Source organism: Pholis gunnellus (assembly GCF_910591455.1).
Source record: "Pholis gunnellus genome assembly, chromosome: 1".
Lineage (NCBI taxonomy): Eukaryota > Metazoa > Chordata > Actinopteri > Perciformes > Pholidae > Pholis > Pholis gunnellus.
Genome location: NC_136528.1, coordinates 6532502 through 6553311, shown reverse-complemented (window position 1 = coordinate 6553311; position 20810 = coordinate 6532502). Strand labels below are relative to the sequence as shown.

At 41.5% G+C, this 20810-nt stretch overlaps 1 protein-coding gene across 1 annotated transcript; it reads right to left on the bottom strand.

The window, feature by feature from the left end:
- Positions 1–5293: 5293 nt before the first annotated feature.
- On the bottom strand, positions 5294–18288 carry znf408 (zinc finger protein 408). The gene is made up of 10 exons (XM_079160483.1): positions 18108–18288; positions 16659–16944; positions 15482–15543; positions 14924–15129; positions 13003–13082; positions 12424–12945; positions 10958–11167; positions 9541–9664; positions 8902–9135; positions 5294–6225 (listed from the first exon to the last, which is right to left on the bottom strand). Exons 2-10 carry the CDS (start codon positions 16938–16940, stop codon positions 5579–5581), a joined length of 2367 nt encoding a protein of 788 aa, XP_079016609.1. The 5' UTR covers positions 16941–16944; positions 18108–18288; the 3' UTR covers positions 5294–5578.
- Positions 18289–20810: the final 2522 nt, after the last annotated feature.

The window sequence follows — 20810 nt, the reverse complement described above, 5'->3', positions numbered from 1 at the left end:
AAGAAACTGTGTAGATGCATTACAGCCCGTAGCCACTCTCAAGTTTCACTGAGCTGCTGCAGCAGAGGTTTTGGGAAAACAGCCCGAATCCTGTTTGACAGCTCTGCGGCAACTACTTAAAAAAACAGAGCTAAGAACCCAACAGGAAGAAGAAAAAACACTCTCCATTTTCTTTTTTCACTTAATAGCCTGGAGAGTGAAGCGAGAGGTGACGTCTGAGGACCCTCAGAATGAGTCATATCTCCGACTCTGATGGAGGGAGGGAGGGAGAGGGGGAGAGAGGGAGAGAGAGAGATGCAGACAACATAGAGAGGAGATAAACACCAGGGAGTCAAACAGAAAGAGAGAGGCCAATACGATAACTCTTCAAGTTCAAAATAACAGAATGGGATCTTCCGTCTTTGAATATCAACTAATACAGAAGCTCAGTAATAGAATATAAACTACGAAGAGGAGGCGGCACAGGTCACCTTTGTGTAGGACGTCTTTTGAATTCAAGTTGTTTAACAGACGAGGTTGTACCTGGTGGGTCAGAGATGAACGTGTAAACAACGTTAGACGTTTGATCGGCTACGGCTCGGTCTACAGACGGCGTTATCATCTTTTCTCCGAGGGCCGGAGACTGTGATGTAAAATGAAATTATTTATTTAAGCATATATTATATTTTTACTTTCTTACAATATGGATGTTGTTTTTTGTCTGTGTGAACAGACTCCTAATAAACATGGGTTACTCCTTAATGAGAGATGCTAGATGCTTAACTAGTGTGAGCTATTTTGATGAGTTGCTTAGCAAAGACTTACTTTAAGTTCCCGGGAAGAAGTGTTTGAATCTGGCGGCAACCTCCGGTTCTGCTGAGTAAAGAAAATGCTGAAGTTTCTTAAACCTGCATTCTCTCTAGTGTCCACCAGGGGGCGACTCCTCTGGTTGTATAGAAGTCTATGAGAAAATGACTCTACTTCTCTCTTGATTTATTACCTCAGTAAACATTGTAAACATGAGTTTATGGTTTCAATCTCTAGTTTCAAGTCTTCTTCAATACAGCATGATGTTCATTTAGTAAATCATGGTCCCACTGGTAACCCTAACCCAGAGACGTATACAACGCCACTCCTCCACATTCCAAATATGGGCACTACCGCGCATTAGTTGCGGAAAAAAACATGGCGAAGGCCGAAATCCAAGATGGTGACACCGAAATCACCAAACTCGAGGCTTCAAAACATCAGTTTACAAAGCAATGGGTGATGTCACGATGACTACGTCCACTTCTTATATACGGTTTATGGTTTGAATGTATTAGTCCAGGGCTTTTATTGTGAAGGCTAGAACGAAAGGCTGGTAGAACATGGTAGAAAGCTAACGTTAGCTAGCTAACATGCCAGCTTAAAACATAATGCTTCATCTACGCACTCGCCGGGTGAAGCCAATCACACAAATTAAGCCCCTATTATCGGGCTTCCCGCTCTTTTCTAGCAGTCATTTAAAAAAAGCTGCCGCATGGATGTCTGATGGTGCGACGTCACAATTTGCGCAAACTTGGTGTGAACACAGCATAGAACATTAATGGTGTTGCATTCGTTTGTGATGAACGTAGTTCAATGAAGGATGAAAAAGGAGAGCTTGAGAAAAGTTTAAACTCGGCATGAATGCGGAGGTTCCAGACGCGTGCTGACCCCTTTAACCTGCTGCTGTAACAGCCTCCACTCTTCTGGTTTCAGGATTTAATTCAGCTGTTTGATCCTGACTGCAGGGATTTGCTCCCGTTGGTGTTGTACGGGGGTTGAGGTCAGGTTCCTTCACCCCAAACTGGGAAAACCATTTCTTTATGGAGCTGGCTTCGTGCACGGGGGCGTTTTCATGTTGAAACAGGAAAAGGACAAACTGGAAGCACACTTTTGTCTAAAATATCACTGTTTTCTGCAATATTAAGATTCCCCCTTTCCACTTTAAAAGTGGTGGCGCCCAAACAACCCAAAAGTAAGTGGAAAGGCTTGTTTACATAAAAGACAGAAACAATCCTCTAATCTAACAGAAGAACAAAACATATATTGAAAATGTATTTTTGGTGGCCAAAGCTTCGAAATCTGACATGTGAAAGTTGCATCGACAACGTCCAACATAACCTTTTAATACCAAACTTTCTAATTAATATGCGCATTGACTTTAGAGAGAAAGACAGAAAAGGGAAACCACGAACACCTCCTGCTCGATTCGGATGAGTGGCACTCAGGGGTGCAAAGTAATAAGAATAGATTTTTTGCTTCAGACGTCCAGTGGCTTTTTTATGAATCTAGTTGTGTGGAGTCAGATCTCTATTATGCTGTGGCTCTCCAGAGACACGAGTCTCAATAAGCAGAGAAACGGCCTGTTGAACTTTCTGTGATAGTTATGCTGCTCCTGTAGTTCCTTTGTAGAGTTTCATGACTATTTGGTGATGTTAGGGAGGCAGAACATGTAAACATCAACGTTTTACCTCAAGTACAAAAAAGAAACTAAATGGTGCCAATACTGCTATAAAACATGTTTTTTAAAGTCTTTTTTTTTAATTAGACGATGAACGATGTCATGCAACAAAGGTCCCTTACAACCTAAGACGATCACACCGTCAGCGCTCGCTGAAATCTTTCTAACCTTTCAATAAGCCAATTTCACCAAACAGGAATTGAATGAGACATAAAGAGACGGGCACCGTGAGGATTGTATCAATACATTTCTTATCAATACCGCCTGTAATGGGATTAAAGAAGAGGCCTACCAGGGGCCAAACAGGTTAGGGGGCCGCTGGGCTTGAGCCTCTGTCTGAAGTTACTAACATTTATCGTTTGGGAAGTAACAAATGCTAAATATGTCGCATTTTCGAGTTGTGTATTCATCCCGTCCAGGTGGCAACCTCCGTTTCTGAAAGGTGAAGCCAATGTTAAAGCTGCATTCTCTCTAGTGTCCATCAGGGGGCGACTCCTCTGGTTGTATAGAAGTCTATGAGAAAATGACTCTACTTCTCTCTTGATTTATTACCTCAGTAAACATTGTAAACATGAGTTTATGGTCTCAATCTCTAGTTTCAAGTCTTCTTCAATACAGCATGATGTTCATTTAGTAAATGATGGTTCATTTAGAGTCAAATAGACCATAAAGCAGGGTATGCTTTAGGGCGGGACTACACGGTGATTGACAGGTCTCTACCTGAGACGTATATGGCGTCTCTACGTCACTCCTCCTCAGTCCAGATATGGTCACTTCTGTTCAATAGTTGCAAAAACCAAGATGGCGACGTCCAAAATACCGAGCTCGAGGCTTTAAAACATCAGTCCACAACCAAATACAGTAGGTGACGTCAAGTCGACTACGTCCACTTCTTATAAACAGTCTATAGTCACGTCCCCGGTGTGTAAAGGTCTTTTTGCAGCATTAAGTCAATATTCTTCAGGGTTTATATGAAACAAAATCCTATAAATAAAAACAATATAATACGATCTCGAGCTGTGATGGATTTTGGTAATTTCTTTTCAGTATTTACTGCGAGATTCGGGGGACTTGGTGGAGACCAAACCAGAGCTAAGAGGAGGATGAATATTGTACATCAATCTAAATGAAAGCTAATGTTGCTCCCTATAATATATCAACCATATTACCTTTATAAGGTGACTAAGTATATCTCAGTGTTGTGTAAAATATCATATCGTGATTTTTTTTCATGTTTTAAGTAACTGAACAAAACAACCAAACTAATTTCTCTTGTTTAAAAGAAATATACCAAAAAAACACAAAATGATGTTCAGTTTCTTTAAATATGCATCTAATACTTCAAAATCCACAGAAACCTCTCTATCGGCATAAATTAGATTCACCACACGGCACTTAAAAAAGGTAATTTCAAAAGCTGGTTCGCCTTTTACTTCTTCCAAAAGAACACCAGGAGCGAATGCCAGCAGTCGAGTTTTCATTAAAACATAATTATGACCGTTGTGTTAACAGCAAGCCAAATTAATCAGAGCACACGAGGCCAAAATGGCTCTTAAGTTACCACATGACCGGCTGCTGACGAACAATGTAGCAATTAAAAGGCAATTTTTTGTTAAATGTAGTTCGGCGCAGCGCTCACTCCACATCCAAACACACCGGGGCTATATTACATCACTCTCAGCAAACTTCACAGATAAAACTGAGGGCAAATGAAACTTACCATCAACACGTACGGCCTGTAGCTGTTATTCATCTTCCTCTGAAGACGTTTTCATTGCTTTAGAGGAAATACATAAAGTGTTGACGGTGTGCAGGAAGCTGTGAATACTTCGTCGGTGTCACAAAAGTAGGTTTTTATTTCTGGGTGTAATTTTATTTTGTTAAACTCCAGAGGATAAACTGGCTTAATGCAGAAGATCTTCCAAACTCTGACAGCTTAACTGTTTGTTTTTATCTTGAGCATCACCAACAGTTTGCGTCAGCAGTTACTGAAACATGTTGTCATCTAAGTGAGGGGCGGGACTTGTTCTCCTCTAGCTGTCATGTAGGAATATATAAGTTATTGTAATCATAACAAGCGGCTCATTACATCTAATGAGTTCTGTGGAGGTGGTTTCAAAGGCGATCCGGGGGTACGCAGAGAATAATAAAGAAATGCAGACGAGGTAGGTCTCTGAGGCCGAAGTTACACTTTTCTTTTTTTAATGCGTCTTTTGTGATGCGATGCGCCAGCTGAACACATTTCATTTCCTGTAAAGTCTACACAATAAAAGTCTCCCGTTATTTTTGCGGCTTACTCTTCCTCCTTACAGTGTCAGTATACTTGTTTTATTGAAGAATGGCCGCTAACAAAGCGGCGCTAATTGGATGATAAATTTAATTTCTTGTAATTTCTTTCAAAATAAAAGTCCACTGTTACTTACTCTTCCTCCCTGCAGTTTTAGTAGACTTGTTTTATTGACGAATAGCCGCCAACAAAGCTTTGTTTATTCTGTGAATAACATGTTAAATTTCCTGTTTTTCAAAATAAAAGTCCCATTATTTTTGCTGCTCAGTCTTTATTCCTGCAGTTGTACTAGACTTTATTGAATAGCAGCTAACAAAACTGCTAATTTGGTGGATCAACACATTTCATTTCTTGTAATTTCTTTCAAAATAAAAGTCCACTGTTACTTTTTCTTCGTACTCTTCCTCCCTGCAGTGTTAGCAGACTTGTTTTTATTGAAGAATAACTGCTAACAAAGCTCCGCTCATTCGGTGATGAAAACATTTTCCTACAAATTCTTCACAATAGAAGTATTTGAAAGGTTTTTATTTTGAAGCTACAAAATCAAGAAATATTGTTTTTTTAGTCAGTAGTAACTGAAAAGGACTCCAAAGGAGCCAACACAACATGTGGTCCGGCTGATTGAATCCCAATACGAGCAAAACACCATCTCGGAGACAGACTTGACAGTTAATGCGTCCTGGCATGATTGGACAAAAAGACAATTGTAAACCACGACTTAAGTTAACCGAGATGTTGTGAACATGAATTGATGAAATCTGCTGTAACATCTGTGTAACACGGCCTGATCCCTCTGAAACATCTGTCCTGTAGAAGCCACCAGACTACCCTGTGTTTATCTCAACTGTCTGCGCCACAGAGCAGAGTCCGTCCCCCTCCTCCTGTAGGATCAGCAGCTCCCCTACTGTCTGCTGCCCGTGGACCACAATGCACTGCTCTGCGCCCTCCGATATCACCACCTCCACCAGCTCGTGTCCCGTCCCTGAGGACAGCGAGCTGTCCATGGACAGGCCGTCTGCGTGGACGTAGACGACATGTTGGATGTTGCCTGAAGCCTCCTCGTCTACTCCCATCCCCGAGGTCTCAGTTTCTTTCCTTGCCTCCTTTTCCTCCACTTTTCCTCGTCCCCTTTTCCGCCTCACTTGACCCTCGTCCTTCTCTCCTTCCCCCCGAGGAAGCGAGCTCTTCTTAGGTCGACCTCTGATCGGCTTCGGGTGACCGGAGCCAGAAGAAGCCGACTCCTGCACCTCCTCCTCCGTCGCTCTGCTGCTTTCCGTCTCCTCTCCGTGTCCTTCCTCCGACTCCGCCGCCTTCAACTCCTCCTGAGTTCCTCCCTCGGTCCTGTGCTGAGCTTGGTGCCTCAGCAGACTCTGTCTCACCGTGTATGAAGCACCGCAGTGGCAGCTGTACGGCTTCTCCATCAGGTGGGACGACTTTATGTGTCTCCGCAGCTTCGTGGCCAACGTGTAGCCTGAGAGAAAACATCAAAAAATCAACAATCTATAAAACATTATTCTGTTGAAAGAAATATTTTAGAAAAAAATGTTAAAGACCTCTTTGCAGTGAAGTTTCCATTTTTATTTATTTATGTTTATTCGTGCTCTGGGAACTTTAGGTTAAAGATTTTTTTAAACATCTCTCTGTAAATTGTTTCATTTGTTTATTATTTTTTTGTTCTAGAGTTTGGATGTCAAGAGTTTGCAATGTGTTTATTCTATTTGATTTGTTTTCACTTATTTGTCACACGTTCGAAATAAACTAAGAATGTTAATCAGACTATTAACACTTTCTTAATTCCTGTCTGTGACATAATCTTTAAAAACACAAATATAGAGTTTATTTTTTTGTTTTTAAAAGGCTCTGTGCTTTCTTAAAACAGCTGTTCACTATAGTTCTAAATTTACATTATTCAAACAGGTGGAAATAGCGCAGTTGTCGGGGACTATTGACTAGTGAGGGCTTGAGTCAAAATAAACTACAGTGTGTGTGTTCATGGTGATGGAGGAACGTGTCACCAACAGTGAGGCTCATCGGTGTGTTTCTAATAGTTTCTGGACAACAATGAAGCTCTTCGGCTCAGAGGGAGAAGATACTTCGTGCTTTGATACACAATACTTGTTAGTAAATTCATTGTTGGTTTGGGTCCTTTCATGGGATTGGATGACAATAAGAAAACTATAGAATATCCTTTCAGTTAAATTGTTTGTGCATGAATTGTGGTATAAAAACTAAGGTGCCTTTAATTGTTCACGATTAAAATTCTGTCATCATATTTAACAAAAATAAAAAAATAAGATGCCATCTGTGATGAAATGCCTCCCGGTCTAAAACGAGTTCATCAATAATGCACTTTTGTTCTGAGTTCAGGCACACAAGCTTTCTACAAAGTTTTCAACCTCGTAATCAGCCGTTTGTCGTCTGCAGAACAGAGAACGTCTGCAGAACAGAACGTCTGCAGAACAGAACATCTGCAGAACAGAACGTCTGCAGAACAGAGAACATCTGCAGAACAGAGAACGTCTGAGACAAACCACATCCCAGAGGGGCTTTTTCTGCATGCTGCATATATTTTAAAGCCAGTAGGGCGGAACAGAATGTCATGTTTCATTACGTCATCATATAAAATATAGATTCTTTGTTTGTGGTTAAATAATGTCATTTGTGGTGCTGTTAGATTGCTGCTAGACTACGTTAAAAGCGTGCCTCCCTCTGTGTGCAGCCAAAGGGAGAGCAAACATTTTTATGAACATGTTGTTTTTGAAAGGCCAACAAATATGGATGGAAGCAGAATGTTTCGGTGGATAAGAACGTGGTGAAATCATTAAATATATTTTTGTTCAATACATTTATACTTTACAACACTCTGGAGTTATTGGAAATGTTTTGATCACACGAGTCGGAAACAAGGCAGCCACCAGTGAAATCTAATTCTACAAAGAGTGGAACACTATTAATGTTAGTGGAGCCTGATCTTTATCTGCAACTGTGCCGAAATACCTGGTTTCAACAGAACGAGTAGACATGCAAGAAACAAACAAACTGTGCAGCATTTGAATGTTGATTTAGAGTTCAGATGTCAATGTTGTGAATGAAGCTTCGAACTACTCAGTACGGCAATAAAAGGTAGTATAAAACCTTCAGTGTCTCCAGAGAGAGACGTGTGCAGGTTGGGGCTGAAGACAAGTTTAAAATAAAACTACAATTACTGTCTCGAGGTTGTTTGCCTCCGCCAAACAGTCATGTAACAGTTTACATCCCTGTCTGTCCAAAATGTCATCCCTTCATCATTTTATTTGTGTGAAATTGTCATAATTGGCATATGAATTCTTGAGTTCGGGCCAAAAACTTGTTTTGTGAGGTCACAGGGACCTTTGACCGCCAGATTCTAATCACATCATCCTGAAGTCAAAGTGGACGTTTGCGCCAAATTTGAGGAAATTCCCTCAAAGTGTTGCTGAGATATCGATATATATGATGTTTCTGGTTCTGCCGCATCGCTTTTGATTTATTTTTTCATAAAGTGTCCACTGGGAGTCTGTGACTGTTAAGGTAGTGCTGTCTGGTGAGTTGTGACTGCTCTCTACTGGTATTCAGAACAAGAGCGACTGGACATTGTTTTATATCCGTAAATCTGTAGAAATTCTGCATTTTATTGTGAAAGCACAAAAGAACACATGAAGATTTATCTAATTGTGATAATGAATGATAGAGCTGCAGTTATCAGTAGACAGCGCAGCTCTACGGAGCTCTCGCTGCTCTCAGTCGTGTCTTGAAAACTGCTATTTTTGATTGTTGATGGACAAAAGAGAGTGAATATTTACGTTTGCCAAATGGCCAGAAACACAACTTGTTCTGTCTGCAGGATGGAACACGTTCGCCAACTTTAATAGGTGACAAGATAGAAATGTTCCAGCTTGTTGTGTGCAGCTTTAAAGACACTTTGAGTAGAATTTTAAAACTTTCCATCTTTGCCATCAAAAAAAAGTGTCACGCTGCCACAATCCCAGTAATGAGGACTGGTGCTGAGGGGATTTGGCATCCCAAATGAGGAAAGAGAGATTAAAGCACTTGTCCCCCGCAGCCAATTTCCCTTGATTCTTCTTCTCATAATCTTAATGACTTTTAAACTATGCTATCGTGTTCTAACCTTTTCCACAGACGGGGCAGCGATGGGGTCTCTCTCCGGTGTGCAGCCTCTCGTGTGACTTCAGGCTGTGCGGGTCCCTCAGTGATTTCCCGCAGTAGCTGCAGAGGAACCCTCCTCCCGTGTGGGAAAACATGTGCCGACGGAGGTCTGGTTTCTGGGAGAAGCTCTGGTCACACTCGCCGCAGGGATACGGCTTCTCCCCGTTGTGAGTTCTCAAGTGAGACTCCAGGTTCCCTGAGAGACGGACAGTCAGAGGGAGCGAGGCGCAGTGAATATCCATTCGTCCGATAACGTGTGAAAAGACTTGGTTCTCTCACAAAATTGGTGTCGTCACTTTGACAAATGAAAACATAAACTGTGGGAATTGATCACAGCAGGAGACCGGATCCTCTTAGAACTTCTATACAACCAGAGGAGTCGCCCCCTGATGGACATTAGAGAGAATGCAGCTTTAAGACTCTTTATGTTGTTTTTAACTTTCTGCGGTTTTGTTTATTAATTCTGTTATTTGTGTGTTGATGTGGTGGCTGTGTGGGAAAGGACCGCTTCAACAAACACTGACCGCAGCAGCGTCATCAAACTGAGCTGTTAAACAGCTCGCTGCAGCTCCAGCATCAGTCTCGGGGCCTCTGACATTACCTTTCTGACTGAAGCACTTCCCACAGTGCTGACAGACGTGAGGTTTCTCTCCCGTGTGGAGCTTCATGTGGTTCCTCAGAGAGCCGGAGTTAGCCAGCAGCTTCGGGCAGACTGTACACTGCACCTGAGGGAGGAGAGAGAAAAAGCTAAATCAAAAGGCAGCATGTCTTTTTCTTTCTTTTTGAATGCTGCCAAGTTCAAACTGCTGTTCTGGGAGGAAAAAACAGACCTGCATGCTAATTCATAGATGTTAAGTGACAGATTTTTAAATCGAGCTGAGCGGTGCAGAGACAGAAACACTATCTTTTTGAGAAACTGTGTTTCAAATTGTGAAATAGCTGCCGGGAAGGTGAAGAGGCAGCAGCCATTTACAAAAAAAAATATTTCAGGAGAAATCTGCACATGAATGAAAAATGAATTAATGAGGCTGCCCACTGTCCTCAGCAAATAATAAAACAGCAAATAACTTGAAAATGTCACCACACACAAGTGAACAAGCACTTAAAGTGAACCGCTGGGTTTTTATTGCAAACAAGCAAAGGTTGTATTTTTATTCCCTGTAAATCTCCAGAACTCATTGTGTGTTTCCGTGAGTTCGAACAAGTGAGTTGAACATATTTCCTTCCTCATAAAACATTTATGGAGATGATTTTTGTTGCCGCCTTTAGCTGAAATTTATTATATTATATATCATACTATAGTTATTCTACACTTTACTTTATTATACTTACTAACACCCATACAATACTGCATTAAATACTAATACTAAAGTATTTACTTGTTATATATTATAGATATTACTATCTTTCACCTTACAATATCTTATATTCCATAATACATCATCATTTAACATATTATACTATATTATGTTATTATGTTACAGATTTTAGGGCGGTCAATAACAACTAAATACTATTAATTAATTTATTACTAATATTTATTATCATATATTCATTTTCCTGCACAAACACAAATCAAACATTTAATTTTAGTCGATTGATTTTTGACAAACCGCTCTGTTATTGTTTAATGCGGCACAAAACTATTCACATATCCTGCCTATATTCTTACCCATTTGTAATAAAACAACGACCGACTCCAGCATGTTTTTGACACATAAAAATGAAAACGCGCAACTTCAGCGACCGCTTAAGTTTGTATTCTATATTTTTATATAACTTTTATTATTTATATATCTTTTAATTTCTCTATTTTGATGTTCTATGTCTGTCAAAGGAAACACATTTCCCTGCTGGGGATCACTAAAGGTTTATTTGATCTAATCTAGCCGATGTTCCCTCCTCCTGTAGATCAGTGTGACGAGGATCCACTGATAGAAACAGCAGCTCCATCGGAGGTCTAAACCCCTCACGGGGAACCTTCACCAGCGCGGTGAACTAGTATCACACCTCCCTACCTTCGGAGGCTGGGTGTAAATCCTCCTGCTGCAGTGAAGCAGGCGGTGGATGCGCAGCGAGGGCCGGCGGGCGAAGGCCTTGCCGCAGTGCTCGCAGACGTAGGGTTTCTCCCCGGTGTGAAGGACCAGGTGCTCCTTCAGGTCCCGCTTCAGCCCGTAGGTCTTCTCACAGTGAGGGCAGGAGAACGGCCGCTCGCCGCGGTGACTCATCTGCAGATAACACCGTTATTATCATCACGAGTGAGACGTGCTATCACTACTGTCGCTGCTCACTGGGACGAGTAGATTGCTACCCTGCATGATGACTAAGCTCGTGGTCATCAAGGGAGCATTGAGTAAAAAGGAAGGAAAAACACCCACTGTTTAAAAAAAGCCACCGGTGACGTGCTGCCGTTTGTCTGAGGCCATTTAGCTGTCAAGTCCGTGAGCAGAGAGGATAAAATCATCTTTTGAAAAGGAAGATAAAGAGCAGCCGAGAAAGAGGGAGGAAAACAAATATCATCTGACAATATCGGTGTGAGTGTTACCACATTAATAACAAGGAATGTCAGCACACAGATGGTAAGTATGTTTGTGGTCATTTAGAAAAGAAATGTCTTCATTACAGTTGTTCCACCAGAGAGCATTGACAAGTTAATGTTTTCAATTGTAGACTCTCCTGCTCAGTATAATCTTGGTAACAAAGTTAAGGGATCCACATAAACAATATGTGTTTACGTAAAAAATATAACAAATAAATAAATAAAAATAAAAGAAGAGAAAGGCCTTTACAAGGCTCTCGTAACGGCACCAGTGTGGTGATTCCTGAAATTAAAGTGAAACGTTTAAAGTCAAACAGCAGTTCGTTTCACAATGAAAATGTTAGATGTTAGATTTTAAAATGTGTCAACTGACGCTCATTACTTTGGAGTGTTTTGATGACTTTCTTTAACAACATTTAGTATTTAGTGCTCAATCGAACTCTGGTGCAATTCGTTTGGCCGGCGGTGAACGCAGAGATTGTACTCCACAATCGAAACCTAAAGCGCGGTTCGATTACGTCTCTGGTAGAGACCTGTCAATCACTGTGTAGCCCCGCCCTAAAGCATCCACTGCTTTATGGTCTGTTTGACTCTAAATGGACCATCATTTACTAAATGAGCATCATGCTGTATTGAAGAAGACTTGAAACTAGAGATTGAGACCATAAACTCATGTTTACAATGTTTACTGAGGTAATAAATCAAGAGAGAAGTAGTCATTTTCTCATAGACTTCTATACAACCAGAGGAGTCGCCCCCTGATGGACATTAGAGAGAATACAGCTTTCATGATCCAATCTTTAGAGGCTGTTTGATAACGGCCCACATTAAAATACAACAACGCAGCAATAAATATTATATTAAACTGGCAGATATCAATAAAATCTCCTTTTGGACTGAGGAAAGAAAGGAAAGAAAGAAGTTTTCTCACATCCTGTACTGTACCTGATGGGCTCTGAAGCTTTCTGCTGAGGTGTAGTTCTTCCCACACTCTTGGCAGCTGAAGGGTTTCTCCTCCGTGTGGCTGAACTGGTGCTTCTTCAGGTGACCGATCTGGTAGAACTTCTTCCCACAGCTGGAGCACCTGTACCGCCTCTCTCTGATCTCCGGATCCCACGAGAGAACCGCCTCCTTGGCAAGGACCTCGTCGGGCCCCGAGGTCCTCCTCTCGGGAACCGCCTCGTCCGGAGGAGACGCGGCGGTGGCGTCCTCGGCGGAGCTCCGGCATCGTCCCTCCGTCTGTTCGGGCGGTTGCTTCCCGCGGCCGCTCACACAGTGAACGCGTCGCGGTTTCGCAGCCAGGCGGGAGCTGCAGCGGACGGGACGCTCTGTGGGTTCACGGTGCGTCTGTCTGTCCACAGCAGCCGGGACACCACATGTGCCGTCTGTCTGTCCACCTGATGCTGTGATATTGTCCGGGGTTTCCTTGACTCTCCTGTTCCTCAGGTGTGTGATCCGATGACTCCTCTTGATGCACCTGCGCCGTTCTTCCTCCTCCTCCTCCTCCTCCTCCTCCTCCTCCTCCTCCTCCTCCTCCTCCTCCCGTGGTTCCTCCGTCTCTTGAATGACAGAAACGTCGGCGGCTAAAGTCTCCACCGCGAAATCTGTCCAACAAAAGAAAGAAAAATGAGAGAAGCCGTGTGAATTTCCACTTGTTTACGTTCCATTGACCTGCTAGTTTTAGTTTCCTTCTTTCATTACTTTGAATTAACTTTAACTCTCCTTTTATCTCCTCGTTATTGTACTTCTGGCCTCTACTACAACTTTCTTTTCTCCCTCTGAATATAATTAATATTTGCAAGCACAACGATGTAATGTCCCTGCAGGGATCAATTGCTTCTTATCTTATTATCTCTCAGTTAGCATTCGTTATTGTTTTAGAAATGCTTTCATGATTTATAGGCTGAAGCTCGTTGAAGTCAGCACTGCAGAAGAGCAAGAGTTTAATAAGACGGAGACACAGTCTGCTGCTGCTGCTGCTGCTCGGTGGGGTTCTTTTCTGCATGAAGGTCCTCCTTAATGTCCCATCAATCACAGCACATAAATGCTGCTCAAGGATCAGCGGAGCACATTATTCCTACATGACAAACGTGCTTCAATGATTTGGTTTTCTTTGTTCAGAGACGGTTCGTCCTCGTATTAATCCCCTCCAGCTGATCGGAGAGGTTCTTCTTCACAGAGCTGAATGAGACGGACGTTCGTGATGCTAGATAACGAGGAGGTGCAGTGGACGCTCATTCATCTGCTCTGATCTTTGTGTTAACATGCAGGTCATTTCACTTCACTGTAATTATAACACTGGATGGTGAATGAGGGTTTTTTTGGGGTCAATGTTTCCACTGAACAGTTAACGTCCCTCTAGCTCCTCCAAGTGGAGAGTGTGAGTAAACATGAAGTGGACTGAAGTTAATCTGAGCCACACACTGATGACTATATGAAGGGTTTACAGATGATGCTAGAGAATCAGTAATCACACATTTAGGATGCCAGACTGTGAGAACGGGAGGACAACTCTGCATTAAATTAAATGAAAAGCATCTTTCAGCTCATCGGACCTCATGAAAGTATTCTTATCTTAACTTTCTGTTGGTGGTTTTGTACTGTTGGGCATTTTAGCAGCTAAACAGACGGATATTTCCCTCAGAATACTGGACTCACGTGGTGAGCTGGTGGACACAAACACAAAGACTTTAGGAGGCTTTAAAATATCAAACATGTGGGATTTATGGCTTGTTGTAAATTTCTGCCGCCAAGAGGCCAAAAAACTGACTAATGCAGCTTTACATCAATTAAAATAATAGAAGTGTTTACACTCTCAAACTGAAAAAAAATTAAAAAATAAAAATCTTCAGTATTCCTTGTGACATGAGAAAGCTCCATTACTTCATGGGATGAGAGCTTTATCATGTCATTATAAGGGCCGATTTAGTTCAATGATGCTGAATTACGTATCGTTTTGTCCGTGATTGACGCATTTCTCCATGTAAATGTCCTCAGGCCTGGTCCTTTGATTTGGTAACACCAGGCTTTAGGAACAATGTTGGATAAATAGATTCCGGTGTTAAAATAAATGATCAAACAAATGAAATTTGCATTTTTTCTCTCCTGTTTTATGATTTATGGCATTATGACTGTGTTGTACTGAACAGAAGGTATCGTTGATTGTTCTGTTTCCACAGAGCTGCAGGACTTTTATATTGATGTGAAAATTGAGGCCACAGACAGGAGCACAAAGATGCTTAAAAATGTATTATATACATTAAATGTGACAGATTTTGACACCCAAAGGTGACAAAATGAAACCAACCCCATCGTCTCACTGTGGGATGAACCTGGTTATTAATAACTTAATGAATCCTCTCAGACTTCAGTGAGACCTCAAACATAATGGATCTTTTCAGCTGATGGATCTATGACCACCCGTCCGTCTGCCTGTAAACGTCACCTGTGTGTCCAGTGGAGTCGTGCTCGTCTGCTGTCTGACTTTTTCCCACCGAGTCTCCTCCTCCGTACAGAAGCAGCTCTGTTCCCGGCTGGATGTCCCGACACACGCGCAGACACGCCTCCACACACCCGGCCGCACACACCTCTCCACAGGCACACTGCTCCGACACGTTCTGCTGGGCTCTGCTTCGCGCCCGGCAGGCAAATCTGAGGGGGAAATTAACGCAAAAGGGACGCAAAAGGAGAGATGTTAAACTGAATGTAAATGTAGTACACATGGATCTGGGTCTGTCCACGGTGGACCGGTCTCTGCTGGAATAACTCAAGAATAACTCTATAGAAATAGACCATCTTCTCTCTGGTGGTCTGTTTACTGATGGAGGTCTTATAGAGGATCAGGTCTACACTGAGACTGGTTCAGAACCAGTTAAAAGTTCCTCACAGTCACTTTAAAATAAATACATCAAACCAATCCATGTGCTGATGTGCTATTTAAAAAAAAGAACTCAGAGGACAAAGAGCTTCGGTTCCTTTTGTGTGAAGCAGTGATTCAACTTACTTGATCCAGACGGCTCTTTGTATTAAAGCTTCTTCTGTATTTGCTGCTTTTTCCATCAGTGCCTGCAAAACACAACATAGAAGTTTACAAATGTATTTACACGCATCATCTTATTTTCTACCAGGTGTGCTCACAAAATAAGAAATAAGTTGTTACGAGGCTGCTGAGAGCAACTTTTACTGAGGAACTAAAACAAACTCCTGCACTAACTTGCTATGGATGACAGCTACCTTTATATTCATAGTAGTGATTATTACCGTCCATGTCTGTCTCAGTCCCACTTAGTGTAAACTATAAATGATCTGATAGGTAGGTTGTGCTTTGAATATGTAGTGATTTAAGTGACTTTGCACATTGAGATTAGTACTTTTCTTTAAATCAAGAGAGAAGTAGAGTCATTTTCTCATAGACTTCTATACAACCAGAGGAGTCGCCCCCTGGTGGACATTAGAGAGAATGCAGCTTTAAGACACTTCAGTGTCGGCTTCACTCTTCAGAACCGGAGGTTACCTTCTGGACTCTCCTCGTGTTTTGACAAGCATTGATTCGCACACGGGTCGATAAAACGGTTTCAGAGTAAAGACGTTGCTGCTCGCTGAATGTTAAATCATGAGGCACGTTGAATCTAAATGGGACCACAAACAGCACAGAACTAGATAAACGTGAATAAAGCTGATTTCACACGTTTACCTGTTCTGTTGCTCATCACTGTGTGTTTTTGTACTGCAGTACTGATTAACGATAACTTGCTGGTCCATCAGGTGATAACTGTACGTTCCTGTACAGATTACATTTAACTACATTGTTCTTTCTCAGACCCCTGAAAGCAAATCAGGAGTCTTCAGTTCAGCTGGAAGAGAAACTACGTACATTCGTGACGACAGCACCTAAGATAGCACCAAAACACAATTATGTTGCAAGTTGACAAGAAATTGATGCCGGTTTTCGCCGGTCCACCACTTTGGTCCAGACTGAAACAACAATCTGTAGAGTGCCAGGACATTTAGTACAGACATTCGTGGTCCCCAGGGGATGAATCGTCCAGACTCTAGTGATCCCCTGACTTTGACTTCTAGCGCCTCCACAGAATACGCGGCAGGTGATCGGATGAAACGTCTGTCAATCAAACCGAAGCCAGTCGGGAGACGAGAGAAACAAATCTGTGCATTTAATTCACCTTCTCTGCGTCTGTGCTGTTGGTCTGACGTGTTTCGGATTCAGGGTCCGTCGTGGGTTGACCGTCTCGGCTGCGAGTCATCGGGTCGGGGTGACACTCGTAGGCCCACTCCGTGTCCCCGTCCCTCCCCAGCAGGGATCCGGCCTCCAGCGAGCGGCCGACCCACCACAGCCCCACCGTGCCCCCGCAGAGCCGCGAGGGCCCCACGGCGAAGCCCCGGGGAAGCAACGTGGAGAGAAATGAGGCCAGAGCGGACGGGACGGGGGGAGCGACACCGGCCATCAACCTGTACAGACAAATAGAAAGCCCGTTAGAGGCAGAATGAAGACTCAACATGGTGACGCTACAACCAACTGACATCCTGAACACACTTTCTACAGAAGGTCTGACACTTACCTCAACGCCTTTTAGATACATCATCTCTTTATTGCTGAACTTTGAGCTGCTTTTAAATCTACAATGTCAAATTTATGCAATATTCTCTTTTATATCCTTGTCTTTCTTCTTCTTTTGCCAGAGTCTCAATGAGCCCTTTTATTACCCAGTGTGTATCAGCTGCATTATTTATAAAGTTGTATAGTTGGCAATATAAAAGCAATGAAACAAAGTTATTATTATTAATATTTCCTTCACTATCATGTCTCCAATCACGACAGGTAAAGTGAAGTATTCTGTCATCTAAACAGCAGGAACTGCCCCGGTGTATTAATAACATTAATGACGGCTGCATTCCATTTAGGTTCTCCAGCTCCAGCGGCTCTGCTCATGTTATTAATCACACCTGAGCTTTTCACCACTATGACTGATTAAACTGCTGCTGTTTTCTATTGTTCTTTAGTGAGTCAGAGGTAGCCGACACATATCATCACACACACACATCAATCTTCCTTAAAGAAGAGAATCATGTGCAGTAAAGCACTTCTATTATCACGTGAATGCTTTCTAAGTGAATGTATGAAGGAGACAAGGACAACAAAGCTGGACAAATAAAGGTAAATATTAAACTGTTATGAACACAAATGTGTGAAGAAATAGGTGCACATGTACATATTATAAAAATCTATATAAAACTAAAATAAAACATCTATATACAAGCAAAGTGCTCTTTAGGCTGTACAAATACATATTTAACTATTTACTATATATACAGCATGTAAGATGTATATTGATAGCGACAGATATGTAAAACGTGCTTTTTTAATAAATACATTTAAATTTAAACTAGCCGGGTTATTTCACAACAATTTAAAATAATAGTCAAGTCAAGTAACACTTCTTATTAATATTAATCGGTGTGTTACAGCTGTCTGATACTGAACTATATGAACACAGAACGTTAATCTTTATGAAGGCGTCCTCCTCGCTCACGCATTAGTGGCCAACATCTCATGATGTTGAGCCTCTTCTCAGTTACTCACAACAGAACACCACGTGTGTTGGAAGACTTACCGAAGCTTAACGGTAACAGTGTTGTGTCGACAACTTCCAGCAACTTTTACGGAGCGTTAAGTTAGCATCGGTTAGCTAACTAGCTTTTGTTTTTAATGAATCACGTTGATAATCACAGTAACTGTGTTACATACTTCCGGCGTGCTGGGTGTTTTTGCATTGATTGTTTGTTGTCGTACAACTTTAATTATTCCCACGTAAACTCAGGGAAAGGCATCGTTATCCAGCGAGAAGTGGCACCGACGGAAGTCCCCCGTGTTTAGTGGTCCAACCAGAAACATAGTTGTGTTGTCTTTGGTTCCGCAAACAAAAGGGGCACAGCGGATAATAAAAGCCACAAATATAATTCAATTGTTTGAGTTTTTAGTCATGATAATACCTGATATGAATGTTTATTTATTTATACATGTGTTGATATTGACTACATACATGAAACGTACCTGCAGTATTATTATCTTTATTTAATTTCGACATTAAAGGATAAACCTCGCGAGCCATCTAGTTCCTGAGGGGCATTTAGACTAGACAGAATATTCAAATAACATTTATAAAAAGGGGGGGGGGGGGGGGGGGGGGGGGGTGTAGTACAGCAACAATCTGAAAATCTCCCATACCAGAAATGTGCTTGGTTTTCTCTTAAAGGTCCATTGAGTGATTTCCATTTGGCTAAATGAAGCTCAAACACACCAACAAACAAGTACTACCACTGACCAAAGAAGAAGATGTGGACTCTTTTGACCTGTCCAGCGTTGTTTCTGTGAAGGAAGGTCATGCGGGTTATTATTTGTGTGTGCAGTAAAGATGGGAAGTGGAGCTGTTATTTTTGTTTCAGGAAAACCTCAAACAAACACCACACATATAAAAGAAAGCTCACAGATGTTTGTAGCTATTCTACTTATGAAATAAGTGGTGTATAAATAAGTGACTCCTGAGCTAAAATAAAATGTTTTGTAACCTGTCCGTTTACAAATATGTAAAAACATCATCTGTGTGTTTGCTCATGTGGGTTTTTTCGAGCAGCACATTCCTTACGATAAAAAAAGTAAATGATTTATTCTCACAGTCACTCATCATCCATTAACTCACTTTGTGAGGAGTTAATGGATAACTTTTTACTTCTAGAAATTGTTTTAGGGGCTTTTTGGAAACAATGCATTTACTATTAATATAAAATAATATGAAATGGATGTTAAAGTTCATGAATAAGCTTTTGGGTGAACACACTTGCCTTGGCCCCTGCCTGAAAATGACATTCCCAAAATGAATAGAGTATCTTTGCAACTACAAGATTTATTTGAATAATCTTGGAATCATAATAAAGGTGAAGATGTAAGCGTTACTATATATATATATATGTTACTGGGCCAGAGTAAATGAAGACAATATAGATGAAAGATTTCATTCCCACCAAACAAAACTGTAAACTTGTTGAGTTTCTCTTTAGAATGATGCATTTGCAGCCCAAAATCTGAAGTAAAGCACTTCACAACATCATGATGAAGTGAAGCAGAGCAAAGTTGGAGAGGTTTTAGTTTAAAAGCATGTTTTACGGTGGAATCATCAAATTGGCCATTTGTGTAGATTTGGGCTCCATCTGTGCCATTTAAAACTTCTCAGGTAACTGTGAAACTCATTTAATTTAATTTACATGCCACTATAGGTACTAATTATATGTAAATACAACATTTGTTTTGCTTTTGTTTTGAAAAACCAATCAACCAGACCACTATACATGTTGCTATTCAAATAAAAACATAAACCGTTGGTCTATGTGATGACTCATGCCTGTATTGATGGGTGCAGTACCGCAGTTACACATAGATCATGTTTTCACATGTAACGCTGATGATAGGCTGTTCAATGCTGGAGTGAAGTATGCAGACGCTCCTCCACGCCATGCAAATAAAGAGAGACGGTTGGAATCGACTCAAAAAAGATCCAGAGGTATTGGAGTAACCGTTATTGGAGTGACTTTTTATCACAAAACAGCAAACCTAAAGACATTATGGTTGTTAAGTTTATTGTTCGGGTGCTGGTTCAGTGACTTTTTGGTCGAAGAGTGATGGAGTTGAAATCAGTGGAGGCCCAGCTTTCATAATGACATATCGTATGTGCGGGTAGCAGGAAGTAGCAACATTGCTAACGTTAGCACCCATAATGACATGCAGTATTAGGGGCTGATCGCGTTGATACAGACCGCTGCACAACTGATCATGTGATTAACAGAAAATGGATTATTCGCTCCCTCACTCACCGTAGCCTACATGAAACTATCACAGCATGAGATGTAAATTCCCCCCTCCTTTGCACTTACTCCGTAGCTCTTTCACAACCCAACAGCTTACTAGGTAGCCCCACCACATCTCTTTGTTTGGTACGAGTTTTGTTTCAAGGTCAAAAAGGATTTTCCTTGGGGAGTAAAACATTCAGATTAGATCAGAAGAATTAGACACACAACTACTCTTAAAACAGCAACTTGTCGTTGTTACACTTTAAGGACTGAACAAAGAAACAATTACCATGTTCATTTGTGAGTTTTAGAGATGCTGGTTGGTGGATTTTGTTACATTCAGACAGAACCAGACGAGCTTGTTCCCCATTTCTCCGGTCTTTGTGCAAAGCTTCTCTCTTCATATGTGCAGATATGAAAGTGGTATAAATGTTCTCAATAAACTCTTTGCAAGAAAGCAAATAAGTGCATTT